Raw genomic sequence first — 23807 nt, 5'->3', positions numbered from 1 at the left:
CAGAATGAGCTTCTTCCAGGGTGATACCAAATGGAGCTATCAAAGACCCCCATGATTAACATTTTAAATGGTGTTTTGAAATGGAGATCATTAGTAACCACAGATGTGACCTAACTCCGTCCCCCAGATAATCTGTCTGTTGTATCTAAATTCCAGACCTGGCCCAGTAGACCACTTGGGATATTTAACAGGAATTGTCCAACACCATCCCCAAATCTATTTTTATTCATGGAGTACTCTGACATCATCTCGCTTGGTCTTTCTGATGACTGTAATGCAGATAGGGAACAGAGAAAGCTATAAAGACTTGGATGATGGCTCAAGGCTAATAAGGGAAAGGGCTGAGACCACACTTCAGGTTTTTAGCTTTCAGTTGCAGTGAAGATAGAATGACTTAGCACGAGCTTTCATCCAGGCAGGCTGCAAAATGCACCCAAGTTCTTTCAGTGATCAACACTTGAGACTTGGGTTGAGATAGTTTTCATCCTCCCTGAGCCTCAGTTTTCCCATCTGTAAAAAATAAATATTGCCTGCCTCGGAGGGTGGAGGTAGAAGTGGAGTGAAGCCACATGTAACTCCTAGTGCTGTGCCTGAGACAGTAGAGGTTCAATTATAGTAGTCATATACACACACAACACACAACACACCACACACAACGCATACATACACAACCCACCACACACAACACATACGTACACACCACACATGGCATGCATCGCAGATCATAAACGTACACCACACACGCACTGCATACATATACCATACAGAACACACAACACATACACATACCCCATACCACAAATACACACACAACACATAGTACACCACGCAGAACACATACAGCCCCCACATTTCCACACCACACCACCTCACTGCCAATTCCTTCCCCTCTTCATGAGTTTTATCTCAGGCCCAGGTTCATCTGCCGGTTTAACAGATCCCAAAACATTCTGCAGGAGTGTTTGTTCAAAAGATCGATGTTTCCAGATTCCTGCTCTCTGACAGTGTCTTTGAACCCCAAATTTCATACTGCCATGAGCCAGTCCCCCTTTGGAGAAATGTCTCCATTTGTGCGCCCCTTTTCCCCCAGGGAGCCTGCAGCCTGTCCCTTTTTCAGCAGGAGCCAATATGATCAAATCGAACCCTTTGGAGTTATTCCACTGCAGTCCGAGGGATCCGGCCTCCCTGAGACCCAGCAAGGACTCATTATCTGGGGAGATCTTCTGAGCCGCAGGCCTCGCTGAAAGAAGGTGCACCTCGCTGAAAGAAGGTGCAGATTCTTGAACAGGAAGGCGTTTTGTGGCCGAGTCTAAACTAAACAGAAGTTGCTTTGTGTGTGTGTACGCGCGCGCGCGCGCGCACACACACACACACACACACACAGAGAGAGAGAGAGAGAGAGAGAGAGAGAGAGAGAGAGAGAGAGAGAGAGAGAGAGAGAGAGAGAGAGAGAGAGAGAGAGAGAGAGAGTAGGGGAACCGTCATTTTCCTACGCGCCCTCTGACATCAGCCACCTTCTCTGTAGCTAATTTCTCTGCACACAACTTAATCCCTGGCAATGAAAAATGAACCTCTCCCCCACCCTTGCTGCCGTCTCTCGCCTCACGCCCCCAGAGAAGAGTTTCTCCGCCAGGCAGAAGGTGAAGGTTTTTTTCCAAGTCACATGATTCAGGATTCAGGGGGAGAATCCTTCTTGGAACAGAGATGGGCCCAGAACCGAATCAGATGAAGAGAGATAAGGTGTGATGTGAGGAAGACTATATAAAGAATGGACCCAGGGCTGCAGCAAGCACTCAACGGAATGGCCCCTCCTGGAGACACAGCCACGCATGTGCCGGCGGGCTCCGTGGCCAGCCACCTGGAGACCACCAGCCGCAGCTATTTCTATTTCACCACAGCCACGCTGGCTCTGTGCCTCGTCTTCACGGTGGCCACCATTATGGTGTTGGTAGTTCAGAGGACGGTAAGTGGACTCCTCTTCCTCCCTTTCCTTTTCTTGTTGTTTTCCCTAGAGAAAGAGCCCTGGAAACAAACGATATTCGTTTGTTGGTTAAGAGCAAAAAAAAAAATTAAATAAATAAACTCTCTCTCTCTATATATATGTATACTATAGCATATACTGTATAGCACAATATATTTATGTTACATTATATATATGTTATACTGTGTGTGTGTGTGCGTGTGAGAAAGGGAGAAACGAAAGAGGAGCTTAACTCTCTAAAATAATTTGGCTTGTTGAGAGAAATATTGTTAGACCATCATCTTAAAACTTTGCAGACCTGTCTGAGCAAAACAGTGGAGTGAAGCTCTTGGCCTTTCAAAGTTAAGATTTAAATCTTAATGACCCAGAGACCCATATCAAGGAAGGAAGCAATAAAGAAACCTGATAACAAATTTGCACAAGTTGCTATGGTGTCTTCAAGGACTTCAGACTGGATTCTGAAGTTCTGTATCCTAAGTCCGAGTGTCCTGGAGGTTTCTGAGGTCTCATCTATTGCCAAGAGTTTTTGTTTTTGCTTTTGTTTTATATAGGGAGCTAAGTTTCAGAGGCCAAGGTCTAGAAGGAAAGGAGGCAAAAGAGAAGACCATGGCTTCTTAGAGCTTTGGACATTTTGGTGTTACAGCCAGCAAGACAAATCGAAAGCTTCCTCTTAAGCCACAACTTTGAAGAAGTTAGGGCGTCACAAAAAAACAGCACATAAAAGCAGAAAGTTGAAAGGATTTTAGCACCTGTTCTCTCTGAGGTTCCTCACAATACTAAGCAATTGTTGGGTGCACACTGTACAGGGTCAGACTGTCTTGGGAGATTTACTTTAAAGTAAATGGTAATATCTGTTTCTGAAAACAGAAGAGGAGGAGAAAGAGGAAGCTTTTTCATATTTTAGGAAATTGGTGTTTACAGAGATTCCACCAGTATGTATTATATAGAAAATGCTGTGGTAATAGCATCTATTGCTCGTGAATTTTTTTTGATGAAGTAAAGTTGTTAATTTGGGTAATTTAAGAACTGCACCCACCCACATGACCTGCCAAAGTGAGAATATTTCTGTTTCTTACTTCATAGCTCCTACTTTTCATGGTGCTATAATCCTGCAGAATTTGTTCTGGTTTTTCTTCAGTTTTCGTAGGCCAAATACTCTACAGCTTATCAATTGCTGGAAAGAACTAGGCTTTAAAAGGCTTTGATATCTATTTCTCAAGGGTCATCAAGCTTTGAAATTAAATGGAAGCTTTGAAGCTCATGTCTCTACAGAAGTGAAAAGAAGAAGTCACAAATATTTGATTTAGATAGTGGAATTCTTAAAACTCATAATTTAATGGGCTTATCTATATCTACTAAGTATAATAATCTTGAAAACCCTTTAGGGCATCTTTTCTTCTGTAGGAGCTCTGCAATTCCTGTAATTTGAATTTGGAGTAAACCAAGGGTGTGTCATTTTATAGCAATGGCCAAAGAAAAGAAATTGAAGTGTCCTTTAAGAAGTTCTTTAGCTAAAGGATCCAACTAAAACTGCTGCAGAGAGAGATGGTGGAAAAATGGTTGGTGATGGTGATATATAAAGCTAGAGAGAGCTTCAGAGCTCATTCCTATCCAACTTTTAGTTGAATTGATTTTTTCTATAAAAGAACCAGAGCAGATCTTTCTGCCTCATTTTCGTAAATGTGGAAAATGAGGAGCAGAGAGGGAACAGGGCTTGAACTACGTCACCGTGAGAATACTGCTTGATTGTTTGATGCCAGCAGCATCCCCTTTGCCAACACAGACAGCCACAGAAGCGCTAAGAAACATTGCACCCACTCTTCTCTTGGGAGCTTTATCTTCTCGTGCATCCATTTCTTTGACTTACCCCTCATGTTTGGATATGAAAAGATTCACTGCAAAATCTGAGTGTACAGTTTGGTGTGCTGTGATTTCTTAGCCCAGGAAATACCAGTTGCTTCCTTAAAACTGTGGCCTGCCATGTTAATAGCAGCTGTGATATATTAAGTGTCAAATGCATTGCACATATCATTTTCAATAAATTCCTCAGACATTAACTGTTGTAAGACCTAACAAGAAAAAAAAAAAAAAAAAAGCATCATTCCCATTAACTTGAGTTATCAGGAAGGGTTTCCTAGTAGGAAGATGGAATGTAGACTGACTTGAAAACAGGAATAACTTAGACAAGTGAAGAGACTCTAAAAGAAACTCTAGGAAATAAATCAATAGAAGCAAGCCAGGGAGCTTAGATTCACATCCCCATTATTAAAAATGTAATGAGTTAATGATCAGTTAGCTCTCTGTATGTGATGGGAACAGGGGTGGAGAACCATAGAATGGTTTTACTGGCATAAGAAGTCACACAATTCTTATCCCAAGTCACATGTATGGACAAAATTTAAAACAAGTAAGTCATCGTATATAATAAGTGATGATGAAAGGGATACCATGAGAGCACAAGTTAAGGAGAGAGTGTATTTTTCCAGACAGGTTTAAGAAAAACTTTCCTGGGGACTAGAGTTTCAGGTTGGCTTGAGAAATGTGAACTATTTCAAACAGGCAGGGAAGGGAAAGCAGAGGAGAGGCACTCCTAGCCAATGGAACAGCATGAGCAAAGAGACAGAGGAGAGAAGATATAGAGAGTGTAGGGAAATCGACAAAGCTTGCCTTGAGGTTTGACTTGAAGATCAGATAACTCCAAGCTTAAACTCCTTGGGAGAGACAAAGGAGGAACTTAGGTTTCTATCTCACGTATTTATTAAATATCTACTGTGTGCAGGACATTGTTCCAAAGCCTTGAAAAAAAAACAACTAAATCCCTGTCTTTGAGTTATTATGGAACTTACTTTCCAGTGATATTTTTAAAGTCTCAGTGGTGGTTGTATTTTCTTTTATTTACATTTAAGCCAGCATATTTATAAAATAAATATTATTTTATATTATAAAATAATATTACTTTATATTATAAAATAAATACTATTTTATAATATAAAATAAACACTATTTTATATTATAAAATAAACACTTTATATTATAAATATTATATTATAAAATAAACATTTTATATGATAAATATTATCATATATAATATGATATAAAATATATAGTATGATATAATATATAATATGACATAAAATATAAAATAAACATTTTATATGATAAATATGATAAACATTTTATATGATAAATATATTATAAAATAAACATTTTATATGATAAATATATTATAAAATAAACATTTTATATGATAAATATATTACAAAATAATATTATATGCTATTTAATATTTTATAATATAATATATTGATATATTTTATAATACATTATAAAATACTATATTCACATGGTTTAAGAAAAGTAACTAGCAAATAAGAGAAAAAGAAGTAAAAATCTTCACACTTTCCCCACCCACCCATTAATTCCTCTTCACCTAGATAACCACCATTGACAGATTCTTGTGTGTCCTTCCAAAAATCTGTGCATCTACAAATACACAGTACACACATCATTATAATAAACCCATAATTTTGCATCTTGCTTTATTCACTTGACAACACACTGTATATCTTAGAGATCCTTCCATCTCAGTACATAGAAGTTCACTTCATTCTTTTGAAGAGTCGCATAGTATGAAGTGTAAATTCTTCATAATTTATCAGTACCTGGTGAGAGACATCAATGTTTTCTCTAGAATTTCTGCCCTCTGTGCATGTCTGCAAGTATATCTGGGGAATAAATTTTTAGTGATAGAAATGGAATGTGCATTTTCTTTCTTTCTTTTTTTTGAGACGGAGTCTCACTCTGTCACCCAGGCTGGAGTGCAGTGGCATGATCTCTGCTCACTGCTAGCTCCGCCTCCCGGGTTCACGCCATTCTCCTGCCTCAGCCTCCCTAGTAGCTGTGACTACAGGTGCCCACCACCACGCCCAGCTAATTTTTTTGTATTTTTAGTAGAGATGGGGTTTCACCGTGTTAGCCAGGAGCAATGTGCATTTTCATTTCAATAAATGTCAGTCTGTCTCCAAAGAGATTGTACTAGTATACCCCTGAGGAAGTAAAAGTCCTACCAACAGACTCCTCTTTACATCAATATGGAAAGAAAAAAAATGATTTACTGTTGAGTAAGCACAAGAGTACATGCAAATAGGCAGCCTGCAACAGACTACAAAGTCTGTTGAAAATTCAGGATGAAATTTCACACAATTCATCCAGCAAAACAAAGAACAAAAAATAAAACTTCTCTTATCTCTCAAAGGACAGGAGAATACATAAGGAGACAGACTCCTAGGTTAACACCAGAGGTAGGTGTTCACATTTCAAAAAGGCTCTGAGGCCCTTAACCTTAGAGACATCTTGGTTTTGTAAACCAGGAGACTGGGCTTCTCTAGCCCCAGGGGAGAATGTAAAGGGTTACATTCTGAAAGGTTAGCATAAAGGGTTCATGATTGGTAGGCTTTCAAGAAAGCAGCTGCCTCTTTTCCCTTTATAAGCAAAGAAAATTCTTTAAAAATAATAATAATAATAATAATAATACTCTTTTTAAATTATTTCCACACACCAACAGTGGAGCTGAGCACCTGTTTAAGGGTAGTGATTATTGGTGGTGGTGTGGTATTTTGCTTTTATTTTTAAGCTCAGATACAAAATAGAAGTGTAGGGTAAACACACCTGATATAGCAATAACTGAAGCATACCCTTAGAATAACCATGTATAGCAGACACGTCTGAATGGGTGTTCCAAGCGAGAGAATCCAGGAGTGGTCAACCTGGAGACTCATTCCTTGTCTATGAGGAACATCTGAGCCCCCAGCCCATCCTGTGGAACTTGGGCCGTACAAGAGATTGAGATTGAGGCCATTAAGGGGAGGCTGTTAAGTGAGCATGCTGTAGAAACAGCATGCTATTTGCAAGTGGCTGTGGTTTTCCTGCCCAGTCCACCACCACTGGACTGTATATAAGATGAATATGTTGTCCACCCCGCTGCCATGAGATCATTTCTGTCCATAAAGCAGTCTTCCTGTTCAGCTCGCTGCCACTGGACTCTCTCCCCTCTATGTAAGCCCCCAATAAAACCCCCATGTCTTGTTTGCTGACTCTACACCTCTTCTTTAGCCTCTTGAACATGGTGCCTTGAGGCTAATAGGAGTTCGGAACAAGAAGAAGTTATTTGGAATGCCCCATGACACTTCCCTCTACCCAAGGTATTCCCTCCACCTGATATTCATTCCATTTAGCAATCCAGAAAAATCCACTGTAAATATTCCCAGGAGCCAGCACTGTGTGAGGTTATGTGGAGAGTCCCAAGTGGACTGGGCAAGACCCTGTCTTCTGGGAACTCTGTTAAATTGAGCAGATGAAGCCCAAACACCAAGTTCTTGGATTCTGGACAGAATGGCACAGAATGCCACAGAGCAAAGGAGAAGTCATTTCTGCTTGGGATGAAGGAGGGGTTTGCAGAAGCGCTAGAACAAAAGCCAGGCTTCCAAGAATTACAACAGTCATGGCTTATTCCCAAAGTCTTATTCTGAAAATCCTCAAACCTACAGAAAAGTGGAATGGCAAATGTTCATATAACCTTGCACCTAGATTGGTGTGTCAGTATCTTGCTGTATTTTTGCTCTCTCTAGATAAGGATATGAAAGTAAGCTGTAGGCAGCATGACCTTTCACTCACATGAACTTCAGTACTCATCTCTTAACTAACTGCAATGCCACTATCATAGCCAAGAGAGTTGATATTAATTCAATAATATCATCAAATAATAACAATATATGGTCCATATTTTAATTTCTTTACTTGTTCAAAAATGTCTTATATGTATGGCTGTTGTGTTTTCGTTTGTTTGAACAAATCTAGGGTCACATACTGTGTTATGATAATATCTGTTTTAATCTAGAACTTTGCTCTGTAAAGTGTGGTCCTGGGTCTTGTTAGAAATTCAGAATCTCAGGGCTCACCCCAGATCTTCTGAATCAGAATCTGCATTTTAACAAGCTCCCCAGGTGATCTGTATGCACATTAAAGTTTGAGAAGCACTGAGCTAAAATCTCCTTTGCCCTTTGGTGTTTGTTTTAAATAACATTGACCTTTTTTAAGGGTCCAGGCCAGTTCTGTTGTAGAAATCCATTCATAGCCTGGATTTGTATTGGTATTGACTTATGGTTATACTCAGATGAAACATTTTTGGTAAGAATAGTATACAGGTAATTCTATACACTTCTTATTGTAGCACAGCTAGAGGCATATGTCAGGTTGTCCCATTTTTGATGACTATAGGTTTGGTCACTTGATTAAGGTGGTGACCACCAACTATTGCCTTTGTAAAACATTTTTCTTTCTCATCAATAAGTAACCTGGCCAGGAGCAGTGGCTCATGCCTGTAACCCCAACACTTTGGAAGGCAAAGGTGAGTGGATCACTTGAGGCCAGGAGTTTAAGACCAGCCTGGCCAACATGGCAAAATCCTGTCTCTACAAAAAATACTAAAATTAGCAGGATGTGGTGGCACACACCTGTAGTCTCAGCTACTGGGGAGGCTGAGGCAGGATAATCGGGAGACCAAGGTTGCAGTGAACAGAGATGGCACCACTGCATCCCAGCCTGAGTGACAGAGTGAGATTTCATCTAAAAAAAACAGAAAGAAAGAAAGAAAGAAAGAAAGAAAGAAAGAAAGAAAGAAAGAAAGAAAGAAAGAAAGAAAGAAAGAAAGAAAGAAAGAAAGAAAGAAAGAAAGAAAGAAAGAAGAGAGGGAGGGAGGGAGGGAGGGAGGGAGGGAGGAAGGAAGGAAGGAAGGAAGAAAGAAAGAAAGAAAGAAAGAAAGAAAGAAAGAAAGAAAGAAAGAAAGAAAGAAAGAAAGAAAGAAAGAAAGAAGACAGACAGACAGACAGACAGAAAGAAAGAAGGAAAGAAGAAAGAAAGAAAGAAAGAAAGAAGAGAGAGAGGGAGGGAGGGAGGGAGGGAGGGAGGAAGGAAGGAAGGAAGGAAGGAAGGAAGGAAGGAAGGAAGGAAGGAAGGAAGGAAGGAAGGAAGGAAGGAAATCTATGTATGGGATAATACTCTGAAGACATAAATACCCTTCCTTTGGTGGTTTTGCCATTTCTTAATGATCCTTGTCTGAATCAGCTAATGCACTGAGGGTTAAAAAAAAGGGAATGCCTAAGTCTGTCACTCCTTCCAAATTTATTAGCTGTTATTGTTATTCTTCTGTAGAGAAGAGCTCACCATTGGAAAGATGGTGGCAGGAGGAGGAGGAGGAGCAGGATATTCCAGGTGAGGCAAAAAAGCAAGCAGTGGCACAGCCCATAGGAAGGAAAGCCCAGGTGTGAGGAGAGGAGTGGTAGTGCCAGAAGTCAGTCCAGATTGTACAGAGGAGAAGAAATGGAACTAGGTGACAAAAAGATTTGATAGAAGAGACTGAGAGGACAGGATGCCACTGCCATCTTCAAACTACGAAGATTTCCTAAGCCCATATCTGAGCGCAAATCTACACTCACCCTCCTACAGCCATCTCTCAAGACCTCAGGTGTTCTGATTGCCTACTGAGTAGTGTATTTAAGACCTTGTTACTCAAGGTGTTGTCCATGGCCTGGCAACATTGGCATCACCTGGAAGCTCATCAAAATGCAAAACCTAAGGGGCCCTCCCTATAGAGTCAGAATCTGCTTTTACCAAAATCACCAGATGCTGGTCAGTCTTTTAAAGTGGGAGAAGCACTGCTTTAAGCAACTGTGGTCCAATTTTCACTTTGGCAGACCATGTGCTCCTAGAAAAAATAGTCTTCCCCTGAGGATTTTCCATGACTTCTATTCACTTTTCCATGAAACTTCAGGAGATTTTGCTGCTCAGCTTTATCCTGCCCTCATCTAGAGAGGCAATGTAGCAGGACATTGAAGAACAGTGCCTTCAAAGTCAGACTCACCTAAGTTTGAATCCCTTCTGTGCTATTCACCACCTGTGGGACCTTCTGTAAACATTATCACATTATGAAATCACTTCTCTAAGTCTTGATGAATCCCTAACTCTTGGGGTCAAGTTAAAGGCCGAATGAAATAATACATATAGGGTAACCCTCATTAAGTGCTCAATGAATTAGCTTGAAAATAAGAGGTATTCTTGGCAAAAGTCTCTGTGGGCCACTGAGCCAGATCCCACCTTACAAGACTATGTGAGGGCAGCAAGGAAAGGAATGTGGACTTCCCCCTGGCATTTTCCAAACAGAGTTGCCTTTAATCATTTTTGGTCCAAGAGGGCATTTTGTGTCCAAAGCAAATTCGGGAGCTGATTGCATCTGCTGATCATTCCTCTGAAAAGAAACAAGTCTTTCAAGGTATTGAGGCAAATTAAGCACATCGTTAACATCAAGGCAGTGCTCAAAATAGCTATGCTTTTCAAGTACTTGCTAATACTTTATAATATCTTATGATGTCCACAATAACCCAGTGGAAAGATGGATTATTAGCCATCTAATCACTGATTAAAGGAGAGGAAAACACTCCTAGGCAGGGAAGATGATTGGGATGGGGGTCATTTTACCTGGAGACAAATAGGTTAAACACGACCATTCCCCCCCTCCATACATGAAAAGAACTTTATTATTGTTGGGAATACTCATCAGACATCTAAAGGGGCCAAAAAAAGAAGAAGTACACTTAAGAAGTGTAACTGGTTGATAATCACGGAGACAGTTTCCTGAGCTACTCAGTGGAGCTGAGAATGAAAACCTGGGAGAGTCCATTTGTTTGTGCCTGCGTTCAGCCTAGACACTACCTTACTCAAAACCAAGTCATCGAGCAAGAGAGTTCACATTTCCAGAGCTAGGACCCAGATCCCCAGACAAGATTAGGGAGAGAATTCTAGGACTGGGGGACATCTTGCCAAAGAGGAGGTGGTGAACAACACTTAGTATAATACCTGTTTATGAACAGTCTTCATTGAATTTCAACAGTCATCATCTCCTTAGACCCTGCTTCTCCACCTCCAAATACAAGGACTGCTTATGGGAGAGCAGAGGAGGTAGGAATGAGCTCTTCTATCCTTGGTTTCTGGAAACAGCATCTCTCCTGGGTCAGTGGAAAGGACACCAGAGAATTTCAGTCCAAGATCTGCCTCTGACTCATGAGTGCCTTGGTTTCCTCCTCCATAAAATTAGCCTGATGGACTGAAAGATGTCTCAATCTCCCTCTGGCTTTGATTGTCTAATCTTGACTACTATGGTAGCTAGGAGAAGCTGTAAAGACCCTGTCCCAAGAGCTCTTCAAAATAGGAATAGTCACGCTTCTGTCGTGGATTTCCTGGGCCCTGGGTGAAGGTTTAAGTGACAGGCTTCTTTCCTGTTTGAAGTGCTCTGCTTTTGACATCCCCTGTCTGAAATTAGGAAACCAGAAAGCATTCAAGTGTTAGAGAGAAAAGAGGCCTTCCTTGACCCCCATATAAATTAGGTCCTCCTCTCTGATATTACTTCTCTAGCTGTGCTATTCAAAGTGTGTTCTGTGGGCCATGAGTATCAGTATTACTCGAAAGCTGCCAGAAATACAAGAATGTTGGCTGGGTGCGGTGGCTCACGCTTATAATCCCAGTAGTTTGGGAGGCCCAGGCGGGCAGATCACCTGAGTTCAAGACCAGTCTGGTCAACATAGTGAAACCCTGTCTCTACTAAAAATACAAAAATTAGCTGGGGGTGGTGGTAGGCCCCTTTAGTCCCAGCTACTGGGGAGGCTGAGCCAGGGGAATTGCTTGAACTCAGGAGATGGAGGCTACAGTAAGCTGAGATTGCGCCACTGCACTCCAGCCTGGGTGACATCTCAAAAAGAAAGAAAGAAATATAGAATGTCAAACTCTCCCCAAATCTGCAGAATCAGAATTTGCATTTTAACAAGACTCCCAGGTGATTCGTATGCATGTTGAAATTCCAACAGCATCACCTTAAAGCACCATGATTCTTTTCCTCCATAGCTCTTGCCACAACCTGTAATTCTAATTACACATTTATTTATATTTTTTAAATGGCTGCCTTAATGACTAAAGCATAAAATCCATAGGATGTCTTTTAATGACTAACGTAGTTCCTACCACAGACCAGGTGCTCATCCAAGTTGTGCTGCATGAATGATTCTCTAGGACTTCCCGAACTGCTAGCAGCCTCTGCAATGATGGCTCTACCAGGTTTGCTAGTCTAGCCTTTCTCACTGTCCCTGTATATGTCCCTGGGCAGCTGATGAATTTGATGATTGTGGTAAGACATTTCAATGCATATATTTTTCTTAATGCATTTGCACATCACACTAATCAATGGTCACGCTTGGCAGTAAGTTGTTTATTAAATTTTAAAATGTTGTGTGTTGTCTCACAAGGGCAACATAAAAGGGAATTTTGTGATATCAAGTTTTCCTGCAAACTGCATGCATAACTGAAAGACTACAAAAACTTACAGCTTTGTTAGGTTAAAAGCTTTCAACTAAGGCAACAAAGTCATAGACTATTACAGTAGGAAGGGCCTTCCAGGACAAGTTTGCCTCCCTTCCCCTGAGAAGCTGGGGCCCAAATGTTTAAACTGGCTTCCCCCATCTCCAGATTGGTGCTGTGCCAGGGCTTTGCCTTCAGGAGACCTCCTTGACTCACTACCATCCTCTTGCACTAGAGAAGAAATCCATGCATAAGAAAACAAGCTTTCAGCGGAAGGCAAAGGACAGAGCTCCCAGGGAAATGTTACAATAATAGGGGAACTCCAGATGGTCCTAGTGTTCATACAGAACACTAAGAAAATAAACTGTGGGCAGCTGCTAATTTCTTGCTTTGGTAGAGGTTAGGAAGTTGGTTTTTTCACATACACATGCTCACACCTCTCTAGGTCTTTATTAATATTTTAATTCAATGCAATACAGGAGATTCCAACCTGGGCAGGTCAAAAGATGTATAAGATACTTCATTCCTTCTCAGCAGAATATTGTATGGATGGCTTCATGGCTGGGGAGAAAGGGGAGGGAGAATCAGGGTGCGAAAGTCAGTCTCTGAAGAATTTATTAGGGGGAAAGAACTGTGCCTCTCTGCTTCTGTTAACTCCTTGTTGAGAGCCCTTGAACTAGAACCTCCCTTAAATCACCTTCAATCCCCAGCCCAGGATTCCCTCCTTTGAAAGACAATCTGTTTCTCTCAACCTCTTATTTGTGTAAATATTTACATATATATTTGTTTGTTGCAGAATAAATAATACATAATCTAATGTAAAGGTTTAAATGTATAATATGCGTTTGTATATATGTATACTACATGTATATACATATTTGTATATTTAAATATAAACTTGTAATAAATCCATAAGGGTGGGGACCCAATTTAATTATGGTGTCCTCACAATGCTTAGCGTATAAACACACAATTAATTCAGAATTTCCAACCACAGGAGAGATAGAGATGTACCTTCCCAGGTATGTTTACAACATACGTTCACAGATGAATCAAACATGGAAAAAAAAAAAAAACCACATATACTTTTATAATATACTTGATTATTCTCATGTTGACCAAAAGGAAAAAGAAAAAGAAAAAAAAAAAAAAACCCAAACGTGTGGAGGGGGGAAAAGCACCAGATTGGGAGTTGAGTCCCAGCTCTAGCCAAGTGATAGCTCACACCTGAAATCCCAGCACTTTGGGAGCCTGAGGCAGGTGGATCACAAGGTCAGGAGTTCGAGACCAGCCTCGCCAATATGGTGAAACCCTGTGTCTGCTAAAAATACAAAACTTAGCTGGGCATGGTGGCGGATGCCTGTAGTCCCAGCTACTCTGGAGACTGAGGCAGGAAAATCACCTGAAGCCAGGAGGTGGCGGTTGCAGTGAGCCAAGATAGTGCCACTGCACTCCAGCCTGGCAACAAAGCAAGACTCCTTTTATAAATTAGCTGAATGTAGTGGTGTGCACCTGTACCCTGTACTCCCAGCTACTCAGGAAGGTGAGGCGGGAGGATCGCTTGAGCTCAGGAGGATGAAGCTGCAGTGACCCATGTTCATACCACTGCACTCCAGCATGAGTGACAGAGTAAAACTTTGTCTCAAAAAAAAAAAAAAAAAAAAAAAAAAAAATAGAGTCCCACCTCTGGTCCCTGATCTTCTATAAATTAACTATGTGGCCCTGGGCAAGTCATTTTATCTCACTCAACCCCATGTCTCTTGCCTGTGAAACGAGGACAGTATTGCATCTTGCATTTCTAGTAGTCAGACTGTCAAACAAGTGAATAGAAAGCCCATTGGAAACCACATCAGTGATTAATTTTTAAAATTTAAGAGGCAGATGGAGGGTAAATGGTAAATTGCACAGTACTCTAAGGACAACAAAATGAAAAAGAAAAAAAAAGTTGTTTCAACTGAATGGCACACCTCATGTTGCTTTTTTCTTTCTTCTCTTCCAGGACTCCATTCCCAACCCACCTGACAACGTCCCCCTCAGAGGAGGTAAGATCTTGGAATTAGGTGTAAATGAGTAGTAAGTCATCTAAATGAATGCCGTAAAGTGTGAAACCTGATTATCAACCAGAAACAATGCTATGACATGGCCCAACAGTAAAGTGTGTAGGGATGGAGGCAAGGGGGGCTCAGAACTGAGGTGATGCACCTGAATTCATCTTAGTAGTTCCTGAACGCATCCCCATAAGTGTCCTACCAGACACTCCCACTAATGAAAATTCTACCTCTGACATAGGTAGGACTGCAAGGCAATGTTTTGTTAAAAGCTTGAAACCTGAAATCAGATAACTGGGGGAATGAATCTTGGCTTGACTTCCAACCTGGGAGCCTCAACTCCTCATCTATTTAATGGGAATAATAATACTCACCTCATCAAGGTATTGAAGAAGCCATTCAGATCTCATCTGTAAATTGCTTGGCATGGCAACCAGCACAGAGTAATCATTAAATAACTAGTAATAGCTAAAATGCATAATGAAGTCAAGGACTTGTGAAAACAGACTTCCTCCTCCTATATTTCCAATCATTGAAGTCACTAATTAACACGTTGTCTCTACTAGCCTCAGAGGGATGATATGCCAAGTTCAGTTAACATGGATGATGAGAAATTTTCAGATGACCTGATTAATGTTTTTATTGCTCAGAGAAGGAAAAGGAAGACCCAGAGAGGGAAAGTGAAGCATCTTGTCCAAGGTCGTACAAAACCAAGCCTAGAACCCAGATGTCCTCATCTCTAATGCAGTGTCTTTTCCACCCAGGAACACCAACCCCCATCTCAGTCCTATAACCTTTAGAACCTAGATGGCAAACACAACTGGATAACCAGAAAGCTCAGAGCAAAAAGTAAGGAAGTGAGTTGATGTAGACACCAGGGTAAGGGCACAAGAGTGTCCTTGAGTCCAGAGGACACAGATGAGTGGACACAGCTCCTCACACTCACAGCATCACACTTGGAGCGTCCTTCAAGTTTCCCTTGGCCATGCCTTTCCTGTGGTTTATCACCCAGAGACTTCAAAAGTAAGGGCAAAAGTCCCCAAAGTACAAGGATTCTGGATCTTTCAAGGCAGACTAATAATCACAGCCTTGTCAACAGTCTCTCATTTTGGCTGGAATGACTTAGCATGTGACCTCAATTCCAATCATATCTATGCAGACAGTCACATTAATATTAAAAGGAGCATGGTAGAATGCAGGGGTAGGCAAACTTTTTCTACAAAGGGCCAGATAGTAAACGTTTAGGCTTTGGGGGCCACTATGTCTCTGTTGCAATTTGTCAGCTCTGCTGTTGTAGTGCTGAGCCAGCCTGAGTACATGCAAATAAGTAGCCACAGCTGCATTTCCATAAAACGTTATTTATCAAATGAGGTGGTGGGCTGGATTTGGCTTGTGAATTGGAGGAGTCACTGCAGGCTTTGGAGTCAGATGTTTCAGTTAAACACGTAATGCATGTTCACACGGAGCTTTGGCAAAACCAAAAGACTCTGAGTGAACATAACTTGCCCCTCCCCACTCCCACTGTTCCACCACCACCTCCACCCAGACTTTCCAAGAAAGATGGAAACTTTTCATTTTTTGACAGGGAGAAGGGATTTTCAACACGAACACGGTCTCAGTGACTTGGATAGTTTTGATTAGGTAATAGGACCTTAGCCATTCTGGATCTCAGTTTCCTCGCCTAAAGAGCACTTCAATGCAAAGTTGCCAAGCGCAGGGGCTCTAACTAATATTCTAGTCCCATAATAAAGTTGATAAAGTTTTCATCAGTCCAAAGTGGAATACAAAAAACAAGGACACAGTAGCCTCCTTTTCACAGGGCCAACTATATCTAATGTAAGAGGCACTCTTCCTCTGAGATGGTCCTTCAGTTTTGTGTGTCAAAATGTCCTTTCTTTTACAACATGAAGTTGATATAGACAGGAGTTAAGTTGGCTTGCTTTTTGCCAGAGTTATTTTGTTTTGTTTGAATGATCACAATAGGCAAAATAAAAAGCTGTCCACTCCATATTGGCCTCTGAATTTTCATTTAGGGGACAAATTTCCTGGGTCAATAAAGTCCAAACTTTTGAGAACCATGGACTAAATTACTTATCAGATTTCTTATCTGGACCGTGAATGGGAATATCAGAACACAAAGTAATCAAAACCAACCTCAGTTTACAATTCAATGTTTCCACAACCAGATTTTTTTAAATGCTAATAATATTAGGTTGGTGCAAAAGACATTGCAGCTTTTGCCATTATGTTCAATGGCAAAAACTATGATGACTGTTGCACCAACTCAATAATCCCCACTGGGACCGTGAAACTTTTGTTAAAGACCTTCCCACACCTCCTTTGGGTTCATTCTCACCTCAACCCTGTGAGCAAGCCACAGCAATGTGGGGAAGAGTCTTCCCATTTTGCAGATGAGGAGCTGAAGCCCAAAGAAGCCAGGTGATTTGCCCTAGGTTATACGAGGAGGGAATGGCCAAGTGAGAATCCAGGGCTCCTCCCTCTTCTCCCTGCATGACGGGCTTCCACCATGAGATGCCAGTGACCTGCTGGAAGTGGTACCTGACTTTCTCTTGCTTTTAATGCAAGTCGACATCCCTTTAACTCAGCAATCTGCAGACGCTGTAGTAGGGTGAGGTAAAAAAAAAATTTTCCTGGGCTCCAGAACTCCACACCAACAAGTCTTTTCTCCTCTCTGAGCCTCATCTGTAATATAACAGCAACGTACTAAATGCCCTGGAGGAGTCTCTCCAGCTTTGACGCTTTATGAGACTGTAATTCTGTTGTCCAATATGTAAAAATAGAAGAAAAAAAGCCTAACAAAAATCTCAAGGAAATCTGAAGCCACAGCTTCCTTCCCCAACGAACCCAGCTTAAACAGGCACAGAAGCAGTAAATTATCCCTTTTGAAAAAAGCCATTGCAAGACAGTCCAGGCAGAGGGGAAGCATCTTCCAGGTACTCTTGGGAGGAAACTTCAGGGACAGCATGTGGTTTGTCACTAGACAGGAAAAGAGCAGAAGCCAGACACCTTCTAGGGAGCCAAAAATCTTCCACCGTCAGTAGAAAATCAGCAGTGGCTCAGAGCTATGTGCACATGCTAAAGAGAAACACAAGATACACTTCTCTACAGAGGAACCACTGAAAACCAAGTCCTTTTTGGTAATGAAAGGATTTCTAAGTCCTATCACAAGCTTCCCATTCCTGGCCAGGATAGCCCCCAGCCAACTACCACCTCACAGGCAGTAAACCAGGAAAAGCGCCTGGGAGGAGAACATTTCCCCACACCCTCTCATTTCTGGGTTTTAGTTTTCTCACCCAGAAGACAGAGTTAATAATGACTCTTGCATGAAGCCACCATGAGGATGAAATGGAACAGCAAATGTGACCCTCATCTGATACCTAGTTGAACCTATGTCCTTTGGGCATAGGATCTACTCTGTTCTTTCATATGCAGATAAAATGTTCCCATCTCATTTCACAAATGGCATGGAACCAAGGAGAACGGTGTAAAGAGAGTGAAGCTCATCTTTCTCCTCATCACTTCTTGTTTCACTTTTCTGCTTCCACCAAATTTTGAATCTCATGTCTGCACATGGTTTGTGGCTTATTTGCCCAAATCAGAGAAGACAGCCACTTTTGCCTTGATTTTGCAAGTTTGAATAGTAACCCACATTTATGAATAGCGACATCTACAGAAGGATTTGGGGTATGCAGAGAAGCTGGTGGGGCAGTGTAGCACATCCCAGTGCAGCCCAGCAGATGACGCAGAATTGAATATTGGGTCCCTCTGTTCTTGCAAGGCCTCAGCTATTCCAGTCACTGGGAATTTCTCAAGGCCCAGCTCTCCTCCCTGGGATTCAGCCCTCCGACACCTGAGCTGACTCACTCTCCTTCCTATCTGTTTTAATGTCCTTCTCCCATTTCCCCTCCACTTTCCACTTCCCTCACAAACTCTGCAGAAATTCAAATTGTACTGACTTTAATTTGCAGAATGATTCTGGTCCTTTGGTCTCACCTCTGGGCCTTCTCAACATACCCTGGCCCTTTTTATAATAAATCATCCCACCAAATGATAGCTCTTACCTGCACTAGAAGAATTACGTGGACAGTGTTCTTTCTTATACTCCCTTGTTGCATCCATATAAGGCCATGGCAGAGTGAGAATAATGAACATTGACAGGTATCACTATGTGCCAAGAATTGGCTGAGTACTTAGTAATTCACTCACGCAGTTCTCACAATAAGCCCCCAGGAATCATAATTAGCCCCATTTTATAGGTAAGGAAACTGGAGCACAGAGAGGCTTGTTGCCTTGCCTAAAATTTCAGAGCTGGTAAGGAGTGGCAAGACCTCAAGTCCAGCGTATCCACCTTGCAGCCCTTATGCTTAGCTGGAATTGTATTGTAGACCATCTGAGAAAACTCACTAATGAGCATCCTTGCAGTGCCCCTACCTGCTGGTCCAGTCTAGGGACCCTTCCAGGGCTCTTTCAGCTCTATCACTTCCTCAGTACCTGCTGCCCCCAGCTCTTGGCTTTCATGTCTCAGAAGTGTACTCTCTGTTACCAAGCTCAGGGTCACCAAGGGCCACTTCTTGGGGGGGCTACATGCATGGGTTTGAATGAGGTGAAGTGTTGAGGGGAAACATGGTCCATGGCGAGGGTTCTAGAGGCTGAATTTCAGCTCTGGCTTTGCAGCTGAAGGGTCATGTACCTTGGGACAGTTCCTTCCCCACTGCCTACCAGTTAAAACAGATCTGTCTTTCCTACAAATGTAATGTAGCCTCCAATACCCAGAGGTTCCTGGAGGCCCTAAGGAAGTTGGAACAGTGGATAGACCTCGTGTGGGTCCTGACAACTCCACCCTCACCTGAATTCAGTCTCCAGCCAAAGTTGGGGTACCAAATGCAGAGGACCAGCCAGGAATTTGGAATGCTGACATTCGAGTCTTGGGACTTGAAGCAATTCACTTTCCCTCTCAGGGCCTTGGGTTTCCTGTTTTCTAAAATATCAGAAGTGAGGGAAACAAGCCAGATGTCCTAACCCTGAGATGGATTTTGCTTTGATTATAGCATTCCACGAATCAAACAAATATCTTAGGATACTTTGACCACCTTAACATTCTAACATTTGCAATTTTATAAGGTGTAGCAGGCTACCCTCCTTCCCCCTCCCCTTGCTAAAAAGAAAATGGCATTAAAGAAGATGAAGTGAGGTTGGTTCTCTAATTTTACCAAATGAACCCACCCCAAAGAAACAATAAAATCTGCGCCTTGAAGGCGGTGACACTAAACCAAGACTAGGTTCTCACCAAGACCCAACTATCCCTCATGTCCCATGGTCACAATGCAGACAACAGCAGCCCTAGCGGGACACCATACTGGAAGCAGTCAAGAGGCAATATGCACTTTGGGAGGCCAAGGCAGGTGGATCACGAAGTCAAGAGATCGAGACCATTCTGGCCAACATGGTGAAACCCCATCTTTCACAAAAATACAAAAATTAGCTGGGCATGGTGGCACACACCTGTAGTCCCAGCCACTCAGGAGGCTGAGGCAGGAGAATTGCTTGAACCCTGGAATCAGAGGTTGAAGTGAGCCGAGATCACACCACTGCACTCCAGCCTGGCAACAGAGTGAGACTCTGTCTCTTCCTGACAGCTCCTTCCCCTAGAAAGACAAAAACTAGCAAGCAGAAACATTTATGGATCTAGAATGCCCAGTTCATCTCTCTCTCTCTCTCTCTCTCTCTCTCTCTCTCTTCACAGCAAGAGAGAGTGCTCCTGCTCAGAGGGAAAATTACTTTTCAGATAAGTCACAGGTTTCAAAAGCCTATTTGCTTCTCCATTTACTTTAAACACACCCACTCAAAATCTACTCTTAAACTCACTTTTTCTTAAAGCAGAGCTAACAGGAATCAGAAATCTCTCACAAAAAGAAAAGAAAAGAGAAAGAAAGAGGGAAGGAAGGAAGAAAGGAAGGGAGGAAAGAAGGAAGGAAGGAAGGAAGGAAGGAAGGAAGGAAGGAAGGGAGGAAGGGAGGGAGGGAGGGAGGGAGGGAGGGAGGGAGGGAGGGAGGGAGGCAGTAGACAATGAGCCATTCAAAATAAAGTGGAATGGGATCCTGGAGAAGCCATCAGAGTTCTAAAGCCATGTGCCCCTAATCCCCACACCCCTGCCACCAAGAGAAGAGAAGAGAGAGAAGAAGAGAGGAGGTGCAGGGGAGGAGAGAGAACAAGAAAAAAGGAAAGGAAAAAAATAAATCACTGAGTTACATGTGAAAATTTATACTTGAATTTAGCACATATAAATCACAAGTCTTTGAATCCAGAGGAAATTTCAGAGTTCCTCACAATTCAGATAGCACTTTGGAGAAAGAGGGAGACAAGGAAGAAAAGAAGGAGGGAGGGAGGGAGGGAAAGAAGGGAGGGGGGGAGGAAAGAAAGGACAGGAATGGAAGGAGGGAGAGAGGGAGGGAGGAAGGGGAAGGGAGAGAAAGCAGGCCCGTTCCTTGAAATTTTTTTGTTATGCGTTTCATTCAAACTATCTAGACACAACATGTGTTGGCTTAAGTTTCTACATTTCAAGCAGCACAAACCATGGACTAGGGCATAGGACTCAACCATTGTTTGGTATACTTTGGGTGGTAGACACCAGGCTCATTTTTATGCATTATCTCTTTAATCCTCCCAACAACTCTCCATGATAGCTATTTTATTATTCTCACTTTTAGGAAGAAAAAAGGACAATTCAAAGAGGCTGCATGGATTTTGCAAAGCCACACAGCTAGTAATGGCAGAGGTGGAGTTTGAACCCAAGTCTGTCTAACTTTTTTTTTTTTTGAGATGGTGTCTTGCTCTGTCGCCCAGGCTGGAGTGCAGTGGTACAATCTCGGCTCACTGCAAGCTCTGCCTTCCGGGTTCACACCATTCTCCTGCCTCCGCCTACCAAGTAGCTGGGACTACAGGCATCCACCACCACACCTGGCTAATTTTTTTTTTTTTTTTTTGGATTTTTCATAGAGACGGGGTTTCACCATGTTAGCCAGGATGGTCTCAATCTCCTGACCTCGTGATCCACCCGCCTTGGCCTCCCAAAGTGCTGGGATTACAGGCATGAGCCACCACGCCCAGCCAAGTCTGTCTAACTTTCTAAACTTGATTTGAACCCAAAACTAACTTTCTAAAATTGCTGCCGTACTTTTGCATTTTGAACAACTAGGGAGTGTTTTTTTTTTTAAGGTTATTAAAATGTTAGTGGATTTTATCCTATGTCTCCAGACTCAGCTTTCCTTTTAAATTATAGACTTTAAAGGTGCTTCTTACTTACCGACAGTAATGTCAATTCAACCTGTGTTTAGTATAAATGAATTCCAAGGAAATGCCCATAGAGTCAGATAGGTTTACTGACTGTTGCAGATACACTGAAACAAGTCAGGACTGAAAAGACCTTAACATCCCAAGGAAACTAGGTGGGGTGGCGGTGAAGGGGGGAAGGCAGGATTTAAATTATTTAAATTAATTCCAACTTGATCTTAATTTATATTTACTTATCACTTCCTATGTGCTCAGTCAGCACTAAGCATGCTTATATAGGCATTCTCCAAATCCTTTTGGAAATCAGGGTCACCTAGTCATCCTTTGTTTAACAAAAGGTCCGTCCTGCAGTTTATCTCTCCATTACCAGTTGGTCTAGTGATATCAAGGAAATGGTCAAAAGCCTCAATTACTTTTGCACCAACCTAATAGTTGAAATTACCCTTGCTCAGGTTAAGGACTCACTTTGAATCCTAATTTTATCCAGAGAGGAGAGACTGTCCTCTAGATGTCACTGTTGGGACTCTCCTAGATATTCTCCCTGAAGCCACGAACAAAGAAGCCAGGGCATGGCAGATGCAGAGTCATTAGGATAATCCCTTTCCTTCTTGGAAGGATTAAAACATTTTTCAACAAATGTAAAGAGGATTCGGCACACATTCCTGGAAGCATCAGATAGCCTTAAACACTTAGGTACTTAATTGAGAAGCTCCCATCCATCAGATAATGTCATGAGCTTCATTTTAATGAACGTTTCATCTGCCAATTCACTCTGCTAAGTGGCATTGCTAAACTGTGCCACTATAACAACAAAGAAAAGAGGAGTAAGGCAGAAAGAATCTACTTTACTGAATGTCTCTTCTAGCCACAGGCCACACTGATCACTTGACATCCACAGTCTCATTGCATCTTCATGACATCCATACATTTAGGTTGACTGTTTTAATTCTCACTTAATGGATATGGCAACTGAGGCTCAGTAAGGGGAAATGATAGATCCAGAGCTAAAAGCTCTGACCAGAACTCAGGTGCTCTTTTTGTGATGCATCGTGTCTTCCTTGTTCTTATATCTAAGGTGCTGTACGTCTGGAAGGTACCTGGCACTCAAACCACGTACCATCTGGCCAGGTTGGTTGGCTTGGTTTGTTTTGCTATGGTAGAGCCGCCTTGAGCATACTTGCTTCTTTACGTGCCCATGTTGTAACTTGGCAGTGTTCAGCACATGGACCTGAAGTCATCTGCTGGCATTCTCCCACAAGACGGAACCCAGGAGCTCATTAGTACTTGTTTTCCCAGCACCTCCAGCTGTCTTGTCAGTTTTCAGTCCCAGTGTCTGTAGTGGCTGCAAACCCACTTCTTCCTGCATTTAGCCCTTCCTATTCCACAGGAAGACTGAAAGTCAGAGAAGAGTTCTGGATTACGAGTCAGAAGCCCTGTGTTCTGAAGCCAGCTCCACCATTTACCTACTGTGGGGTCTTGGGCCAGACTCTAGTCTCTCTGGGTTCAGTCTCACCACTCCTAAAACTAAGATCTCTGTTAGCATGGCATTTAATGACCCTTTCTGTCCAACGCTGTGAAATCTCAAGGTGAAAGCTAGTCTTAAGGTTGCCATAATCTTGACCTTCTAGAATATGGTCCTTTCAACTGCCTCAAGCAACCTCTCTTTCTCTCTCTCTCCTCTGTGTGAAACTGGCCAGGAGGGTTTTGTTGGCACATCTTTCTCTTCACCCTCTCAAACAAAACCACAGAAAGTCCCATGATCTTCCTAGAAGAGGCTAAAGCTTGGAAAGATGATTTACAAAGCCGATGCATCTGAAGGCTTTGGTCCTCAGGGAAGTTCACGCAGTGCTAGGGTTGTCTGAAAGATAGACTGCCCTACAGAAGGAGTAAGGAGTCCTGGTCTCTGGTCCTCTCTCTCACTAACTCTCTGGATGACCTAGAGCCAGCCTGCCATAGGGGCAACACTGAGGAGCACATGAGTTATGTGTTTACCAAGCCTGAACCAGACAATCTCAGGGAACTTTCATTTCTCCAAACTATGCAAGTCCTTACAGAACCAGGCTATT

General features: G+C 42.2%; 1 protein-coding gene and 1 long non-coding RNA gene across 6 annotated transcripts in view; one reads left to right on the top strand and one right to left on the bottom strand.

Moving 5' to 3' along the window:
• LOC115893922 overlaps positions 1-23807 on the bottom strand; it is a 49885-nt gene that overhangs the window by 15154 nt on the left and 10924 nt on the right. Inside the window, exons 3-4 of one of the 4 annotated variants that reach the window (XR_004053950.1) lie at positions 12873-12943; positions 1902-2022 (exon numbers count right to left, since the gene is read on the bottom strand). The exons of 1 other annotated variant lie outside the window; for it this stretch is intronic. This is a non-coding gene — a long non-coding RNA (uncharacterized LOC115893922). Of the gene's footprint in view, positions 1-1901; positions 2023-11131; positions 11345-12872; positions 12944-23807 lie in introns of those variants that run through there. 2 more of the 4 variants (XR_004053951.1, XR_004053949.1) reach the window with 2 other exon arrangements.
• The window catches only part of TNFSF8 (TNF superfamily member 8), a 38852-nt gene continuing 16522 nt past the window's right edge, over positions 1478-23807 (top strand). For both annotated transcript variants that reach the window (XM_010384768.2, XM_010384767.2), the window contains exons 1-2: positions 1478-1963; positions 14382-14424. In XM_010384768.2, coding sequence (XP_010383070.1) covers positions 1769-1963; positions 14382-14424 — 238 coding nt within the window. In that variant the 5' untranslated portion in view covers positions 1478-1768. The remainder of the gene's footprint in view (positions 1964-14381; positions 14425-23807) is intronic.

The sequence above is a fragment of the Rhinopithecus roxellana genome, chromosome 16, assembly GCF_007565055.1.
Source record: "Rhinopithecus roxellana isolate Shanxi Qingling chromosome 16, ASM756505v1, whole genome shotgun sequence".
NCBI classification, from domain to species: Eukaryota; Metazoa; Chordata; class Mammalia; order Primates; family Cercopithecidae; genus Rhinopithecus; species Rhinopithecus roxellana.
This window is presented reverse-complemented; position numbering and strand designations above follow the sequence as displayed.